The sequence below is a fragment of the Vigna unguiculata genome, chromosome 9 (assembly GCF_004118075.2).
Source record: "Vigna unguiculata cultivar IT97K-499-35 chromosome 9, ASM411807v1, whole genome shotgun sequence".
Taxonomy (NCBI): Eukaryota; Viridiplantae; Streptophyta; class Magnoliopsida; order Fabales; family Fabaceae; genus Vigna; species Vigna unguiculata.
In genome coordinates this window covers 18028597-18048367 of record NC_040287.1, presented here as the reverse complement: position 1 = coordinate 18048367, position 19771 = coordinate 18028597, and the positions used below count along the sequence as shown (strand labels likewise).

The window sequence follows — 19771 nt, the reverse complement described above, 5'->3', positions numbered from 1 at the left end:
CAGTCGTTGTGTCGATCGGGTCTTTCGTGTCAATGATTGTTAGCTTCCGTCATGAAGATAAACATTTTTTTTTTTTACTTTTTAGGTTGGACTTTATATCTGTCCCCTTCTCCATTACATCACAAAAGAAGAGAAGAGCCCCCATGCCACTAGCTACATGCATAATTTAATCATGCTGATATACGAATAACCACATAACATTAGGACATCGATGATTGCAGCATATGAAAAAAATACAAAAGTGTGCTCATTACTAAAATAATAATTAATTCCTCCACGTTATCGTCTTTCAACTTTCACTTTAATTTCATAAATGTGAAGAAAATACACATTGTAAAGATATAAGACTATATTCAATATAATTTAAAAATACAAAGTGCAGAAAATGAATCCCATTATTGATTTATTACAGTATGAAAATGATGTAAGACCATACTGCAGCTACACACAAATTCATCTATGGCCAAAAGAAGAACCCTATAAACTCCAAAACATTGTTCTTGCGTTGAGAAATGACCCACTTGACCATATAGAATGTTTATTATACTTTTAGGTTAAATATTTATGGACCTCAATTTTTATTTTCTCTTTGGACTTGTTTGGTCACTTATCACATATTGCTATGGGAATCCATTATGTTCTTAGGGTTTCCATTTCCTTCTTCTCTTCTATTTGGATCCTCAGTAGCAATCTCAGTCACAGCACCACTGCTTATATGATTCAGCTCAGACGGTTCCATTCTGCTTATCTCCCCAATCTCAATAATCTCATGACTGTTTGGTTCTTGCAATTTCATTAGCTTATTTCTCTTGGCGTTTCTATAAATCAAATACAGCACCATCTGAATTATGCCGAATAGAAAACCTAGTGTATTTGGGAGCTGCATCATCCAAATGGAAACGTAAATAGAATTTTATTTTTTTTTTGTATAGGTTATATCAGATCGAAAGGAATCAAATTAAAATGTTCAGCATATAAGTATGAGATGAGATTTTTGTTTTATATAATAATATAATAGGGGGACCCTTATTTTCATTTGACTTCTTTTTTGATATGGGACTCAATAGAGTGCGTACAGGTAGTAAATTATGATTAAATTGACTTTATCACTTATTAAAGCACAAGGAAAAGTAATGGGAAGGAAATGAGGAAAGTGATAGTGGAAACGACTTAGTCCGAATAAGACAAAAGTTTAATGGTGAATATAATATGAATAAATGCTCCTAACAAACCCACATAGCATCATGATTGAATTCAACTTACAGCGATGTAGTAGTCGTTGAGGAGAAGGCCATAGAAGAACCACATGATAGCATTTAAGGTCAAAAAGAAGGACAAACTTAAAGGCATGAATTCCACACTTTTCGTCTTTATCACACGTTTCTGCATGCATGCATCAATCATAAGAATTAACTTTTTAACACGATTTAAGTAATAATGGCCTTCTGAATGCTTACCATAATCCCGAGAGGAGCAGCGAATACGCTTATATTGAAAACGAGAGAAATCCATCCAATCACGGAAAGACGTTTGGATCCTTTTGTTAGGAAGAGAGTTAAAAGAAGCATGGCTCCGAACCCAAACACATCCAACAAGAGAATAATCATGATGGTCGAAAGCTGTGACATATTTCATACAAGGAAAACTAATTAGTTTTTGGATTTCACAACTACATTTTCATAATTTTCTCTTCATGATGTATTTTAAATGATTTTAGAATATATAAAAATGAAAAAAACAAATAACCACTTAAAAGATCATAAGAGAAAATTATCAAAAGGAATGGAAAGATTAGCAGGAATATGAAGGAGTGATAAGAAGGAAAACCCTGGTTTTGCTCGGTGCATAAACTAAGAAGACGACTAGGTAGAATGTCTCTATCACACAGCCAAAGGAGTTAATAGTAATGAGAAGGAGGGTACCCTCCCTTTTTACGAGTGCGTAATAAATCCAGAGCATTGAACTGAACAATGCAACAATATAAGGTAGTGATTGAAACCCTTCCGCAGACTTCTTCTTGTATATTTGGTAAAAAGTTGGTCTACATTTATCATATATATTCAATATATTAGAAAAAGCATATATGCTTCTCATCCATTAATTACAACAAGTGTGCTATATTAGAAAATCACTTACAATGGAGCGAGGAACACCATAAAGGAGATGATGTTGCCTAATTACAGGAAAACAAAAAACAGGAGACATCCATCAGTACCTATGAACAGATTGAGATTATTAATATTATTATCATAATTCATTATATTACTACAATAACCTCCTCCTCCTACTATTGTTATTCTTTCTACCAAGGTGCTGCCCTAATTCAATAGTGTTGCTTTCAAGTATTAGGATTTATTATTCTTTATAAACTACAACAATACCATGCAATGTTCGTTCCGCATATAGTTCAGATATCATGTTGGTAGTAATGTCTCACATATTTCCCATGCAGAAATAGTATATTTTTTTACATGCCGCTTTAGATCTCCATTAATGAGGTCAAGGTTAAAGATTTTTTGCGAATGGGGATAGCGTAATAACAAAGTGGAAAGTGAATATTACGAGTATTTTTGTATTTATTGATGGATTTTTATTGGAGGAAATAAATCCGTAGATAAAATTAAATTTATAATGTAGATAAAATTAAATTTATCATTGAAATTTATTGACAGGTTTTAGAATTTAAATTACTGACAAATATTTCTTTGGGTAACAAATAGGTCGGTGAAATTCATCGTAGGATCTATGGATAAATTATAATATATATTATCTTCCATCAATAAATTTCATCAATATTTTGTTATTCCTATTATCAATGAATATTTTTGTCAGTAAATATCAAGGGATACTTCCATCATGTCTTAAGAGGAGGAGGAGTAGGATGAGCAATATCGACAATGGCAAGGTGGTGACGGTGTCGGTGGTGGTGCAATAGAGGCTCATCGATGGTGGTGGTTGGAGTTGGAGGAGGAAGAAGAAACCGATAAATTTTACGACTACAAGAGTGCGTCAAAAATTGTCGACGGATTTTAGATCATCAGTAATTATTGACAAGTTTTGTGATTTGTCATAAATTTTATCAACCACTATTTTACTGGAAAATTTTTTATCGTTGATAATTTGTTGGTAAACTCAAATTGCAAACAAACTTTTCTTATTATTGAGAAATTATGTTCGTCGATAATACATAATTCTTTTATAGTGGAGGTTATGTAACAAATTAATACTAGTTTGTTGTAAGACAATGAATATAACAATAACACGATAAACATTAAAGAGTAATTAGTATAATTAGGGTAATAATTGGTAATTGAAGTAATCTTTTGTTATATTATCATAATGTTATAGTCCTTTTGGGATCAAAAGATATGTCAACATTATATTTTAAATGGTCTTCTACCTTGTAGTTTAGTGTTGTGGTGTTACAAAGTTGGAGAATGTTTTTTTTTTCTTTTGTAATCTCCTTTATGTATGCACTGGAGTGTGTCATTTTGTTAACGTTAAGCTTCTTGTGGTAGATTTGGAAGTTTTCTAAAAGAAAAATCTTCATATCCTCTTAATCTATTTATTTGAAACTATTTTATCTAGTTGACCAATATTTGTTGATATAATTTTTAAATAACTATTATAAAAATTAACAACATATCTTTTATATTCAAATTACATTAGTGCATGTTTTTTTTTCATAAAGATATAAAAACAGTAAATTTCTCATATAGAGGAAAGAGGTTCACTCGGGAGATATAATACCAATGAGACCTAAGACCAACAACAAAAGGGATTGACACTACTCTGAATTCAAAACCTTAAGACAATAAATTTATGGGTCTTCATCCTTATATAGTGTTTCACTTTCTCATTTCTACCCAATGTGGGACTTAAACTCAAACTTAAATTCCCAACAATGTCCCTCTCAAGAGTGAGTTCTTTTCACATTGGTACATTTCCTCTCCAGCAGAAACATTCCTAACAATAAGTAGCCATTTTCCATACTGTCGTTCTTTTTAATAGGACATGCTTACCTAGATCCTTGCCAAGAAGACTTTAGATAGAGGGACCATATATTGTAGTCATCTGAGCTGATGACCATAATCATCAGCTCTGATACCACTGTTAGATCTTTAAAGGGATGATCACTGGAGAGAAACCAATGAGACCTGAGTCCAACCACATAAGGAATTGACATCACTTTTAACCAAAAGCCTTAAAGTAATGAGTTTATGAGTCTTCATCCTTATAGTTCTCTACTTTCCCATTTATACCCAATGTGAGACTTATACTCACTTAGATTCCCAACATTGACACTACATGATATATATGAGAGAACTACACAAATGAAAATAATAAATAAAAAAATAAAGCGGGAATATGATATAGAGAGAGAGATATAGTATTAGTATGTACCTAGAAGGCCGAAAATGAAAGCCAAAGTTTGGTGATGAATGGCCATGTTAAAATGTGTTTACTCTACGAGTGGTCACGAAAAGGTGTAGATAAGATTCTCTCAAAATGAAAACCCTCCCTCACTTGAGCTTATCTCTTCTCCTTTCAATTGCACTTAGTAAATAGGGTAAGAATGGGAGTCTATTTATAGTACAATAAAGATAAGGAATGCAAGTCAAGTTGCTAAGACATGTCAAACATGCAATACTTAATCATTTTAAGTATATCGATACTTATCATATTATTTAATCATTTCTAATTTTAAAAAAAAAAAACAAGATTTTACCACACATATATAGCTAGTAAAGGATGTGATAAACTACTTATTATGTGTTTGAATGAAAAAAATTTAGTTTTTGCATAAGAAATTGTGTTAAGAATAGTTTTAAATAAATTTTGTTTGAATGTAACAAAAACAATATACAGTAAAAATCGAATGTATGAAGTTAAAGAACAAACAATTATTAGAAAACGACCACAAACTATATACTTTATGATTTATTAAACCAATATTAAAAAGGATTTTAATATGTGAAAAATCCTTTTTTTGAAATAAACTTAGGTTCTCTAAAACACAGCAAATTGATAAACAAAAATCCCAAAACATGGTGAATGTATATCATAATATTTTATAAAATTATAAAAATATAAAATTACCAAATTCAATAAAATTTTAAATTGACAAAACAATAAAATTATAAAATTATAAAATTATAAAATGAAAAAATAAAAAAATTATCAAAATTATAAAATGAAAAAATTATAAATGAAAAAATTATAAAATTATAAAATGAAAAAATTATAAAATTATAAAATTATAAAATTATAAAATTATAAAATTATAAAATTATAAAATTATAAAATTATAAAATTATAAAATTATAAAATTATAAAATTATAAAATTATAAAATTATAAAATTATAAAATGAAAAAATTATAAAATGAAAATTTATAAAATTATAAAATTATAAAATTATAAAATTACCAAATTCAATAAAATTTTAAATTGACAAAACAGTAAAATTATAAAATTATAAAATTATAAAATGAAAAAATAAAAAATTATCAAAATTATAAAATGAAAAAATTATAAAATGAAAAAATTATAAATGAAAAAATTATAAAATGAAAAAATTATAAAATGAAAAAATTATAAAATGAAAAAATTATAAAATTATAAAATTATAAAATTATAAAATTATAAAATTATAAAATTATAAAATTATAAAATTATAAAATTATAAAATTATAAAATTATAAAATTATAAAATTATAAAATTATAAAATTATAAAATTATACAATTATAAAATTATAAAATTATAGAATTATAGAATTATAAAATTATAAAATTATAGAATTATAGAATTATAAAATTATAAAATTATAAAATTATAGAATTATAGAATTATAAAATTATAAAATTATAAAATTATAAAATTATAAAATTATAAAATTATAAAATTATAAAATTATAAAATTATAAATTATAAATTATAAATTATAAAATTATAAATTATACAATTATAAAATTATAAAATTATAAAATTATACAATTATAAAATTATAAAATTATAAAATATAAAATTATAAAATTATAAAATTATAAAATTATAAAATTATAAAATTATAAAATTATAAAATTATAAAATTATAAAATTATAAAATTATAAAATTATAAAATTATAAAATTATAAAATTATAAAATTATAAATTATAAAATTATAAAATTATAAAATTATAAAATTATAAAATTATAAAATTATAAAATTATAAAATTATAAAATTATAAAATTATAAAATTATAAAATTATAAAATTATAAAATTATAAAATTATAAAATTATAAAATTATAAAATTATAAAATTATAAAATTATATAAAATTATAAAATTATAAAATTATAAAATTATAAAATTATAAAATTATAAAATTATAAAATTATAAAATTATAAAATTATAAAATTATAAAATTATAAAATTATAAAATTATAAAATTATAAAATTATAAAATTATAAAATTATAAAATTATAAAATTATAAAATTATAAAATTATAAAATTATAAAATTATAAAATTATAAAATTATAAAATTATAAAATTATAAAATTATAAATTATAAAATTATAAAATTATAAAATTATAAAATTATAAAATTATAAAATTATAAAATTATAAAATTATAAATTATAAAATTATAAAATTATAAAAATTATAAAATTATAAAATTATAAAATTATAAAATTATAAAATTATAAAATTATAAAATTATAAAATTATAAAATTATAAAATTATAAAATTATAAAAAAAAAAAAAAAAAAAAAAAAATTATAAAATTATAAAATTATAAAATTATAAAATTATAAAATTATAAAATTATAAAATTATAAAATTATAAAATTATAAAATTATATTATAAAATTATAAAATATAAAAATAAAATTATAAAATTATAAAATTATAAAATTATAAAATTATAAAATTATAAAATTATATAAAATTATAAAAAAAAAAAAAAAAAAAAATTATAAAATTATAAAATTATAAAATTATAAAATTATAAAATTATAAAATTATAAAAATTATAAAATTATAAAATTATAAAATTATAAAATTATAAAATTATAAAATTATAAAATTATAAAATTATAAAATTATAAAATTATAAAATTATAAAATTATAAAAATTATAAAATTATAAAATTATAAAATTATAAAATTATAAAATTATAAAAATTATAAAATTATAAAATTATAAAATTATAAAATTATAAAATTATAAAAATAAAATTATAAAAATTATAAAATTATAAAATTATAAAATTATAAAATTATTATAAAATTATAAAATAAAATTATAAAATTATAAAATTATAAAATTATAAATTATAAAATTATAAAATTATAAAATTATAAAAATTATAAAATTATAAAATTATAAAATTATAAAATTATAAAATTATAAAATTATAAAATTATAAAATTATAAAATTATAAAAATTATAAAATTATAAAATTATAAAATTATAAAATTATAAAATTATAAAATTATAAAATTATAAAATTATAAAATTATAAAATTATAAAATTATAAAATTATAAAATTATGAAACTTTTATGTTAATCAATTATAAAATTATTCATATATAAAATTATAAAGTGATAAAGTTATTAAATTATGAAAATGTAAAATTATAAAATTTGAAAGTAAAGAAATTTTGTAATTATGAAATTTTAAAATTATATTATATAAAATTGTAATATTTTAGAATTATAAAATAATGAGACAATAAGATTATGAGATTATAAAATTAATACATTAAAGAAATTATAACATTTTGAAGATATAAAATTAAAAAATTCTAAAATTAAAAAATTCTAAAATTGAAAATTTCTAAAATTTTTATTTTTAAAATAATAAGATTAAAAAATTATGAAAATGGAAGGAATAAAATAATAAATACATCAACCGATTAGCATGAAAACTAAATTGTAAAATATTTAGTTGAAAAGTATAAAATTCTTTAAGTTTTTTATATATAATAATTAATTGATATTCAAACGGTAAAGAACGAGTATGGACATGAATAAGAATATGTCCCACAAGTATTACCTGTTATTTGGGGAAACGAGAGTGAAATAAAAATTTTATACTTATTGTGTCTGAGATTGAGGATAAATATGATTTTTTGTTTGGAAATGAATTAGATAGTGAAACTGATTTTATTTCATCCTTTTGTCATCCTTATGATTGAGCATACCACACATCGGTAAAAGTGCATATCAAATCTTTATTTATTTGTAATTTTAAATTTTTTGTTCCAATTTTTCTTAAAAGTTGTAATTTTAATTTTTATTAAAATTTTATTTAATACTTAATGTTTTAATTCTTTAAGCTTAATATTTAATTGTCAATTGAGAAAATTCATAAGCACTTACGTTAACTAATTAAGTGTTTTTGGTCTCGTTATATAAAACCAAGGTTAATAGATATTTTAATTCATTATATGTAAAAAGTGAAATGAGCATAATAAATAAAAGGAGTTCAAAATATATCGAATAAAGATCAAATTCATTAGATGTAGTAATAAAAGTTATTTTCATTACTTAAATCCTATTTGACATCTAGCAATTGAAAACTAAGAATAGAGAACATGAAAAATATGATTAGAAGAGAAGATAAAAAAGAAATTAATAGCCTTAATTGAACGTCTACAAAAGTCATTACTCCTCTAATAATTAGTTGTTAGAAAAGTGTTGTATAATAATGTAGCTTTAAAATTATGTTCAAGTTCCCCGCTCCCCACCCCCACCCCCAAACAGTGACCCTTGAATCATTTACCAAATAATTGATAATTCGATTTCTTTTAGGAGATAATCATATTATATTTAAATTTTAATAAACGAGAAATATAACTTAAAGGGGAAGTTTAGACATATATATTCTTTATTCTTGTTTAACATTATAAATTTAATCATTATTATTTCATTATACTAAAATTAATATAAAATATAGATATAGCCTTAAAAACATATATATATATATATATATATATATATATATATATATATATATATTTTATAGTGTTATATCAAATAGTTTACAACAACCGTATATGTTCCTGCAGAAAACAAATAAGATATGTCAGACACAAATATTATCTTACCCTGGTCCGTCATATCCTTAGTAGGCCTCTTCTCGGTTGATATATGTCGCTTATGGGTATCTCGGAGTGGTCGGTTTGGATCCGGGAGGGGTTACCTGCAGAAGGGACTCCGAAGCTCAAGTCAGCGAAATCTCTCAGAAAGTCAAATATGGTGATTAGGGAAGTAATGAATGCATACCTTTAATTTGTGGGGTCCATACATATTTATAGATTATTAATTATGTCTGGCCACGTAATGGGCTGGGCCCCTATTTAGGCTACAGGTGGGCCTGGGCTTTAGCCCAGGCTCTTAGTTTGATTATTGTGGGCTTGATGAATCTTAGAAGTGCCTTGATTTCGTTAAGTTCCTTAGAGTAGCCGGTCTAGGCCGGCTACTCTTTTAGCGGCTTAGGCCGCTATTATCCTTTTGTCAGCTTAGGCTGGTTATTCTTTTAGCGTCTTAGGTCGGTTAGGCTTAGGTCGGCTACTTTATTTGTTTCGCGTATAGATATGGTGATCGTTTATTATTATTATTTGGTTCGATCGGCTAGGTGTGGTACACCAGTCCCCCAGCCTTTGTCGATATAAGTATGGCGGTGAAGGATGATATGTGTTGATGTGTTAGCGAGGCCGGCTAGGTGTGGTACACTAGTCCCCCAACCTTTAAGTGTGATGAACAATGTTAAGGCTAAAAGTGCGAAGAGATTTGTGGCAGGTGAAGGGGTGTTAGAAGTCTAATCTAGAGAGGTTTTGCGCCGTCATTTTGATGATTCGTGACTTTTGGTGTACCTTGTGACGATTATAATGGGTTGTGACTTTTGGCGGGAAGGAGTTGTGATTGATGGCATACTTGTGGATGAGGTTGAATCTAGTCCCGAGGGGGATGGGGGGAAGGGGGCGGAGGATGCCGATGTGAGTGTTGATGGAGCGGTGGCGAAGGGTGCCGAGCACGAGACGACTTAGATCCGTTATTTTAATATTTCCAAATTGCTTAATGATTTGAAGTTTGTAATAAACCGTACACTAATTACTTTTGTGCTAATATGAAAGTTTTGTGTATGCTATATCGTGTTTGTTTGATGCCGATTACTTGTGTGATAGTGATGCGTTAGTGGTATGGTATAATTGTGAGTGGGTGTTTGATGTATGTAATGTTTGCGAATGCGATTATTTATTGAGGGTGTTCGACCCAGGCCGCTTACTTGTGGTAAGGGTGGGGAATTTAAACGAATCAAGTTAAGGGTGTTCGACCTAGGCCGCTTACTTGTGGTAAGGGTGGGGAACTTAAACAAATCAAGTTAAGAGTGTTCGACCCAGGCCGCTTACTTGTGGTAAGGGTGGGGAACTTAAATGAATCAAGTTAAGGGTGTTCGACCCAGGCCGCTTACTTGTGGTAAGGGTGGGGAACTTAAACGAATCAAGTCAAGGGTGTTCGACCCAGGCCGCTTACTTGTGGTAAGGGTGGGGAACTTAAACGAATCAAGTTAAGGGTGTTCGACTCAGACCATTTACTTGTGGTAAGGGTGGAGAACTTAAAACGTGTTGGAAGCAAGGTAAGGAGTAGTCGTGGTGTTAAGAACCTTTTGTTTATTCATGAAATTTGGGGTGGCTCATTAAAACCTCCCTGGCCAAAACCCTCCTTAGGGAAAAAAGACCAGGTGAGGGAAAAGAGTACACCCAGGGTTATAAGCATTCGGTACAAAGCATGTCTTTAACTAAAGTAAAACTTGAGATGGGATACATTCCATGTATTGGGTATGTCTTCCCTTGATAACTGCTCAAGCCTATATGCTCCTCCTCCAACATCTTCACGTATTCGGTATGGGCCGTCCTAATTGGCGGAGAACTTGCCATCCTTCTTTCTTGCACTGCTGGCCATTCTCCAAACTAAGTCTCCCTTTACGAACGATCTCGGGTGTAGGTTCGTATTGTACTTTCTTGCCGCTCGCTGTTTGGTAGCTAAGTTACGTATTTGGGCTTTTTCTCTTAACTCGGGCAGGAGGTTGAGGTGGGTACTCATGTTTTGATGATTTTGGTCGGGTCGTATAGTTCTCAGCGCAGAGATGGTTCGCCAATTTCAACGGGTATCATGGCGTCTGCACCATACACTAGTCTGAATGGAGATTCGTTTGTTGCGGATTGAGGGGTCACCTATAGGCCCATAGCACTTCCACTAATTCTTCCGGCCATCGGCCTTTGGCGTTGTCCAACTGTTTATGCAGTTCTACCAGTATAACTTTGTTTGCTGCCTCGGCCTGTCCATTGGTCTGTGGGTGTTCAACGCAGCTGGTTACATGTTTAATGCCTAAGTCGGTATAGAATTTAGCAAGTTCTTTGTCTATAAATTGGCAGCCATTGTCGGTTATGATTGTATATGGGACGCCATATCGACATATAATATCCTTCCAAACAAATTGTTAGACTTGTTGGGCTGTAATGGTGGCTAGTGGTTTGGCCTCTATCCATTTGGTGAAGTAGTCGACGACTACTATCAAGAACTTTACTTGGCCTTTGCTGGGGGAGAAAGGGCCAAGGATGTCCATTCCCCACTTTGCAAAGGGCCACGGGGATAGTATAGAGTGAAGCTGCTCCTGTTTCTGGTGTATGAGGTTGCCATGTTTTTGGCATGGTTTGCATCTTTTGACAAAATCTTGGCAGTCTGCTTCCATGGTCGGCCAGAAGTAACCGGTACGAAGGATTTGGGTAGTCATAGTGTGTGCACCAGAATGATAGCCGCATATGCCCTCATGTAATTTTTTAATTATGTACTAAGCTTGTTCTGCTGTGACACATTTGAGAAGTGGTTGGCCGTATCCGCGTTTGTAAAGGTCATCGCCTATTATTGTGTACCTGGCGGCTTTAGTTATCCAAATTCTGTCGGCGTTAGGTGGAGGGTTACCGGTTTGGAGGTAGTGGATGTAAGGAGTTGTCCAAATGTCGGCTTGGTGTTGGGTTAGGTTGTGGCAAGTACTTGTGATGGAAGGGGCGGATAATGTTTGCTGCAATAGGGATCGGTGGCGGCTTTTTAACTTGGTGTTGGCGAGTTTGGATAATATGTCGGCTCTCATGTTTTCGGATCTGGAAATGTGTTGGATGTGGACTTGTTCGAAGGCGAACTAGACGACTTTCCGGACCAGATGATAATATTGTAGGAGGGTAGGGTCTTTGATCTGAAATTCGTCATTCAAATGGCCTACAATAAGCTTGGAATCAGTTTTGCATGTTAGCGACTTGACACCAACCTCGCGGGCCAGGAATAAGTCGACGAGGATGGCTTCGTACTCAGATTGGTTGTTAGATGTCTTGAAGGCGAAGTGGAGGGATTTTTCGATGAGGATGTCGTTCGTGCCTTTTAGCACGATGCCAACACCTGCCCCTTTCGGGTTTGACGAACCATCAACATAAAGTGTCCATTGGTCCTCTTCAGGAGTTCTTTGGAGATCGTTGACAAAGTCTAGAAGGAATTAAGCTTTGATGGGGCCGTGAGGTTCGTAGCGGATGTTGAATTCAGATAACTCAACGACCCAGGACGACATCCGTCCAACAAGGTCTGGTTTCTGCAGTATCTTCTGAATTGTGTAGTTGGTTTTGACGATGATGTTATGATTTTGGAAGGCGGCGGACTGCATGTACCAAAGATAGTGCCAACTTTTCCACCATCTGGTATTTGGTTTCAGGGACTTGTAGGGTTCTGCTGACGAAGAAAACATGATGTTGGGTGCCGTCGACATCTTGGACCAAGACGGCGCTGACGATGTGATATGTGGCGGTGATATAGACCAATAAGGGTTGATGTATCCAGTTTATGGAGGATAGGTGGTGAGGTGAGGGTGGTTTTTAGCTTTTGGAATATTTGTTCACAATCGTCATTCCACGTGAACTTGGCGGATTTTTTGAGCAGCTGTATGATGGGTTGGGTTTGTTCGGCTAGTTTGGGAAGGAAGCGGGAAATGGCCGTGAGGCGGCCTATGAGGCGTTGTACTTCTTTGAAGCTGGTGGGGCTTCGCATGTCAATGATCGCATTGCATTTTTCAGGATTAGCCTCTATGCTGCGCTAGGTGAGCATGAATCCAAGGAACTTACCACGGTCGACGCCGAATACGCACTTGTCGGGGTTAAGGCGGAGGTTGTACTGTCGTAATGCGGAAAAGACTACTGATAGGTCCTGAGCATGCTGGTGATGGCTTGGGGATTTGACGACCATGTCGTCAACGTATACTTCGACACATTTGCCCATTAAATGACTGAAGACTTTGTCCATCAATCGTTGGTAGGTTGCTCCTGCATTTTTTAGGCCAAATGGCATGACCTTGTAGAAGTAATTGGCGTCGTCTGTGATGAAGGCGGTTCTGTTCATGTCGGATGCGGCCATGGGGATTTGGTTATAACCGGAGTATGCATCAAGAAAACTGAGGACCTTGTTACCGGCTGCGCCATCGATAAGTCGATCAATATTGGGTAAGGGGTAGGCATCTCTGGGACAAGCTTTGTTAAGGTCCGTGTAATCAACACACATCCGCCACTTGCCGTTGGCTTTCTTAACCAAGACCACGTTAGAGAGCCAAGTGGTATAGTGAGCTTCTTCGATAAACCCCGCGCTCAATAACTTATCGGCCTCGGCCTTGGCCGCTAGGCGTCGTTCCTCGCCAAGTTTGAGTTTTTTCTGGGAAACATACCGGGCTTCCTTGTAAATGGATAACTTGTGGGATGCCACTTGAGGGTCAACTCTAGGTAAGTCAGTAGCTGACCAAGCAAAGAGGTCTGTGTTGCCGACTAGGGTGGGTGTTATGATGTCACATTGTTTTGATTCTAGCCTAGTACCAAGTTTGATGGTGTGGCCATTAGGGAGCTCCAGAGGGGTGGTTTCCTGAACAGGTTCAAGGTAGACATCCCAGCCCACTTTGGGGTCTAGATTGTAACCAAACAAAGCGACAATGAGAAAGCAGATAGGAATTGTCTTTGTTTGGGCGTCATCGTGGAAGACGGTATGGAGGTCAATGTAGTCGCGGGTGGAAACTTGTTCCCCAAAAAAGCCATAAATTGGTTCATCATATGGGACCATGGCGGTGTCAGGGAGTTGAAGTTTCTGGTACGTAGCCCAATAGAGGATGTCGACGGAGCTGCCTTGGTCGACGAGGACTTTCTTGACTGCGTAATTTTCTATTTCAACGGTGATGACCATAGGGTCATCTTGCTGATGATCGAGGCCTTGAAAATCGTCATCCGTGAAGGTTATGGGGGCATGTGGCGTCTGTGATGAGAATTGGTGATGCGGTTGATGGATTGGATATGGCGGAGGTGTCTCTTTCTGGCAGATGATGTGGATCCTCCACTAGCAAAACCACCGGAAATGGTGTTGATAGTGCCGCGTAGGGAGGGTCGGCAGGGGTGACGTCAGTGCGAGCCGGTTGGGGGTCATGGTTTGCGGGTAGGTTTAGGCGTTTATCGGGGCGAGAGTGACGGGGAGGGCATCGGTGGTCAGGACGAGGAGGGTGATAGGATTGGGAGGAATGGTATTCTCTACGGACAAAGCGACAGAAATGGCCAACACGGACCAGTTCTTCAATTTAACCTGGAGTGCTTTATAGTCCTCTGTGGTATGGTCGTGGTTTAAGTGATAGCGATAGTATTTAGTCATGTCCGCGTTGGGGGGAGTGGTCGTCTTGCGTGGTGGTGGGATGAGGTCGACCTGGAAAGCCTTATCAAGGAGGCGGGATCTGGAACATTTAGAGGGGCGTATCTGGTGAAGCGGGGCTGTCGGGGTTCTCGAGGTCTCGGATCAGGGCGGGGAGGTGGTGGAGTGGGTTGGCAGTAGAGGGTATGTAATCATTGCAAAATTTTGTATAAAGGGTTGCATTTCCTCCATACGGACGTAATCGGCGGCTCGCAGCTTTAACTCATGCATGGAGGCAGGTGGGTGTAGGTAGACATTGTTGGCGAAGGGGCCGGGTTGAAGGGTGAGGGCCATGCACTAGAGTATCATTTCTTGATTGAGGTGTGGGGTGTGAAGGGCAGCTGATGAGTGTGTATTTTTGCCCTCATTCAGTGTTTAATTATGGGTATTTAATTGAATTTGTGTGTTTAAAGATTGATTTAATTGGAATTTCCTATAATTGGGTTTATTGAGCATGAGGTACAAAAGCATGTTAAAAATAGCTTTTTAGTTGCATAAATTTTCTTTGGATATTTTGAGGTGTGTTAGTGCAGCTACAGCTAAGTTGAGCTCATGGAGGTGTGGAAATAAATTGCTCAAATCTTCATGACACCTTAAAGATAAATCCAAGAATAGGAAATCACAAAAATCCAAGCCAAGCATTCCATGAAGACGGCAAGAGAAGCTTGAAAAAGTGAAGAAGTTTGACTAAACCAAGAAGAGAGAAAGAAAAATTGGACCTTGCGGTTTTCTTTATCTTTATGATAGAAGATAATTTGGGAAAATATATCTTTAGATATTTTATTGATATTTTTAAATAATTATCTTATTTAATTATATCATAAAATATTAAAAGATAATAACTACCAAATCTTTTTAAAATATGACAAGATCTTCTTGAATCTTTTTAGTTCCACAACAAACAAATATATCTTGAAGATATTGGATTATTTAGAAGATAATTTAAGGAGATTGCAAAGGGTTGATTTGGAAAATTAATACAAATATTAATTGGTGATAATTTATCATATATCTTTAAGTAATTAATTAATTTAATTATATTAGATATTGATATTATCAACCAATTATATTTGTCAAATAGTCTATATCTCTCCAAGTATTTTTTAATATTTATATTTATCTTTATTTCAAAAGATATTTGAGAGATTTTAGCAACAGAAAAGCCCAGTCCAATTCCTATATAAAGAGACCAAGGGAGAAGTAGAAAACAAGCTCGGGACTTCGGAGTTTGGAACCCTTAGGGGTGCCTAATTTCGTTTCCTTTCTCTCTCTTTTCTTCTCTTTATTCTTCTTTTTATTTTGTATTCCATGGATTGCTAAACTTCTTGGGTTGATTCCATTGTAATTTCATTATGGATTTTGAGGTTAGAATGAATTAATTTCTTTGTTCTTTTTATTATTGTTGAGGTTTTAATTCATCTATGTCTTTTATCTTTGAATCTCGTAAAAAGTAATGATTTAAATCTATATGCATGTTGATCATATGAGTTCAAGGGTTTTTAAATTTAATTGAGACTTTACTTTGATTTTATTTAGAAACTTTCATGTGATTAAATGAGTTTTTACCAATAATTGAGACTTTACTTTGGTTAAAGGTATTTACTCTAATGAAAATTAATCGAGACTTTACTTTGATTAATTAAGCTTTTTATTTGGTGAGGAGATAAAAGAATAGACATGATTAGGCATAGTAAAATTGATTGAGACTGTACTTTGATTGAATTTACTATGGATAATCTAAAAGTTCTCACTTTTAATTGAGACTGTACTTTGGTTAAAAGTGAGAACGCCAACAAATTAATTGAGACTTTACATTGATTAATTTGCAAATCTACAACAATAATTAATTGAGCAATAATCTTTAGATAACCGATGATGAATCTATTTTGAAAAAGCAATGGAATCAATCTATTTCTTTCTATTGTTTTATTTCTTTTTATCTTTTAAATTTTATTTCTATCTTTGTTTATCTGAATCCCCTATATTTTTTATTTTGTTTGACTAACCGCTTTGTATAGTTTTATAAGAACTAATTTGTTAAAAATCAATTCTGTGTTCGTTGGGGAGACGACTTTGGGTTACTTTACCCTTACTATTTTGTTGACTACTTTCTTAACAATACTGAAGTTGTTATAGATAAGTAGTATTAATTTGAACGCGTCAACGACAGCGTTATCAAATTGCCTTACTAAATCGATCAATGAATGCCCATAGCGTCTCGCCTTGTTCTTGTCTGACGCCGATGAGTGATATTGCAGTACTTTAATGTGGGCGGCTACCAGCGAAGTGAGTGGTAAACATGTGTGAGAGGGTGTCGAAGCTGTCGATAGAGTATGGCGAGAGGGTGGTAAACCATTCGAGGGCGGGGCCTTTGAGGGTGGTAGGAAAGGCTTTGCAAAAAATGACATCATGGGAAGTGTAGAGGGCGACGTGGGTGATATAGACTTTGACGTGTTCATCGGAGTTGGTTTCACCAATGTAACGCTCCAGTGTGAAGGGTTCCCACTAGGTGGGGAGGGGGATGTGGCGATGAAGTCGATGAAAGGGTGACGACGCCTGAGTTGGTGAGATGGGAGCGGGTGAGGAGGGATGGGATGATGGATGAGGGTGGGAAAGGTGGAGGTGAAGTTGTGAGGAGGGATATGGGTAGTAGGGAGGTTGTAAGGGTTATAAGGTGGGATATGAGTGGTGTGTAGGGTGGTGGGCATGTTGTAGGGTGGGACATGAGTGGTGGGGAGGGTGGCGACAAGAGTGGGAGCCGCAGTATGTCCTAGGAGGGTGTAGTGGAAGTGAGTAGGATGGGGTGACAGGATGGGAGTTTATTGGGTGGTGGTGAAGGTGTGCGGGGTAGGATTGTACTCGCTTTCCTCTTGAGTAGGCTGGAAAGCTGGGGACCCTGCGGCATCAGATGTTTCCTTGGCCTTTCCCTTTTGAGTGGGATCGACTTCGATCATTCGCCTTAGGCAAGAATTTTCCTGTCGTAGTGTTTCATTTCATCAGCACTATGCTTCTTCAAGTCAGCCAGCTCCTGTTGCATCTTGGCTTGACCGTCTAGGATGGCAACCAGATCCGGAGTGATGTTAGCAAGTCCTGAGGGGCCAGCTTCAACTTGCTTGTTAACTCCTTCTTTGTTGCGGGTAGAAATCATTTTCGGAGAAAGCGGATTGTAAAGTACTATCTCGTGCCCCACGGTGGGCGCCAATTGTTCTTGCAGAGAACAAAATAGATATGTCAGACACAAGTATTACCTTACCCTGGTCCGCCATCTCCCCATTAGGCCTCTTCCCGGTTGATATATGTCTCTTATGGGTATCTCAGAGTGGTCGGTTTGGACCCGGGAGGGGTGAACTACAGAAAGGACTCCGAAGCTCAAGTCAGCGAAATCTCTTAGAAAGTCAAATCTGGTGATTAGGGAAGTAATGAATGCGTACCTTTAATTCGTGGGGTCTATACATATTTATAGATTATTAATTATGTCTGGCCCACGTAATGGGTTGGGCCCCTGTTTAGGCTGCAGGTGGGCTTGGGCCTTAGCCCAGGCCCTTAGTTTGATTAATGTGGGCTTGATGAATCTTAGAAGTGCTTGATTTCGTTAAGTTCCTTAGAGTAGCCGGTCTAGGCCGGCTACTCTTTTAGTGGCTTAGGCCGCTATTATCCTTTTGTCAGCTTAGGCTGGTTATTCTTTTAGCAGCTTAGGTCGGTTAGGCTTAGGTCGGCTACTTTATTTGTTTCGCGTATAGATATGGTGATCGTTTATTATTATTATTTGGTTGGATCGGCTAGGTGTGGTACAATATATATTTTATGTAATTTCTACATCATATATTTTATATCTTACATATTTTCGAATAGTAGGAGAAAAATGAATGTTATTTATTTACTTTTCCTTCTTACTCGAGTACATATTACTATACTTTAGTTGGTAGGAAAAAACAAGCTAATAAGAGGGTTGATATGAACCATGGGTGGCATAGAGAAGGTAACCACTTTGTGTCCTTGTATAAAGATAGGTATGCTAGAGTGAAGACAAGAGTGAGGATTCGACTTCTTGTTTCCTTAAAGGTCATGGAGTTCTTAACCACATTTGTCTACCTTGCAAGCCAAATATATCCTTGAAAGACTCAAACAAACACTTCAAACGCTCCAAGCCTCCAACTTCAGGGGTACTCGTCATCTCCTAGCCAAATAGGGGTTGTGTCTGTAGTAGGCACTCAAATGCTTAAGTCAACCAAGTGTGTCAGAAGGTAATACATGTTGTAATTAATGAACGTCCAAAACATAATATAGCATAAGCATCTCACCGAAAACAATTAACTTAACAAGATTCCCCTCTTAAAGACCTATCTCACAAGATAAAACATATGTTACCATAGTCTCATAACCTATATGAGATACACGTCCAAATACATCATTATCTTATCCAGTCGTAACTATAAGGATATCACAAACTCTTACGAACCTGCACGCTCATATCCAACCTCTACGAATCTATCCGCTCGTAGTCCAACCTCTATGAACCTCCCTACATGTACTTCAACATGCGTGAACACAACCAATTACGAACCTCCCCGTTTGCATTTATCACGCGTCCAAGTTAATTACGAACCTCCTCACTCATAATAGATTCAAGCATATCATAAACTTAAGTTCTTAGTGAGAATAGATCACCATGGCATCACAATTATGCATGCAAAACACACAAAAATGTGCAAACTACCACTAGACCATCGCCTGGTGGAGTAGAAGCACCGTTGTGCGGTTCAGGAGCACTGTTTGGCGCCACGCTCTCTAGGGTCTCCTTGATTCACCTATCGCCTGACAGTCCAACAACATTGCCATGCATTATACCAATAGCGCGAAACTGCTAGTTTTGCACACACACACACACACACACACACACACACATATATATATATATATATATATACACACACACACACATGCATTCCTGATGAGTTCAAATTTTGCCCTCATTTAATATTTAAATTTGGGGATTTAATTGAATTTTC

The 19771-nt window shown here is 33.1% G+C and overlaps 1 protein-coding gene across 1 annotated transcript; it reads right to left on the bottom strand.

Annotated features, from left to right (window-relative positions):
• Positions 1-415: 415 nt before the first annotated feature.
• On the bottom strand, positions 416-1689 carry LOC114164773 (bidirectional sugar transporter SWEET10-like). Its single transcript, XM_028049536.1, has 3 exons — positions 1458-1689; positions 1264-1383; positions 416-880 (listed from the first exon to the last, which is right to left on the bottom strand). Exons 1-3 carry the CDS (start codon positions 1626-1628, stop codon positions 611-613), a joined length of 561 nt encoding a protein of 186 aa, XP_027905337.1. The 5' UTR covers positions 1629-1689; the 3' UTR covers positions 416-610.
• Positions 1690-19771: the final 18082 nt, after the last annotated feature.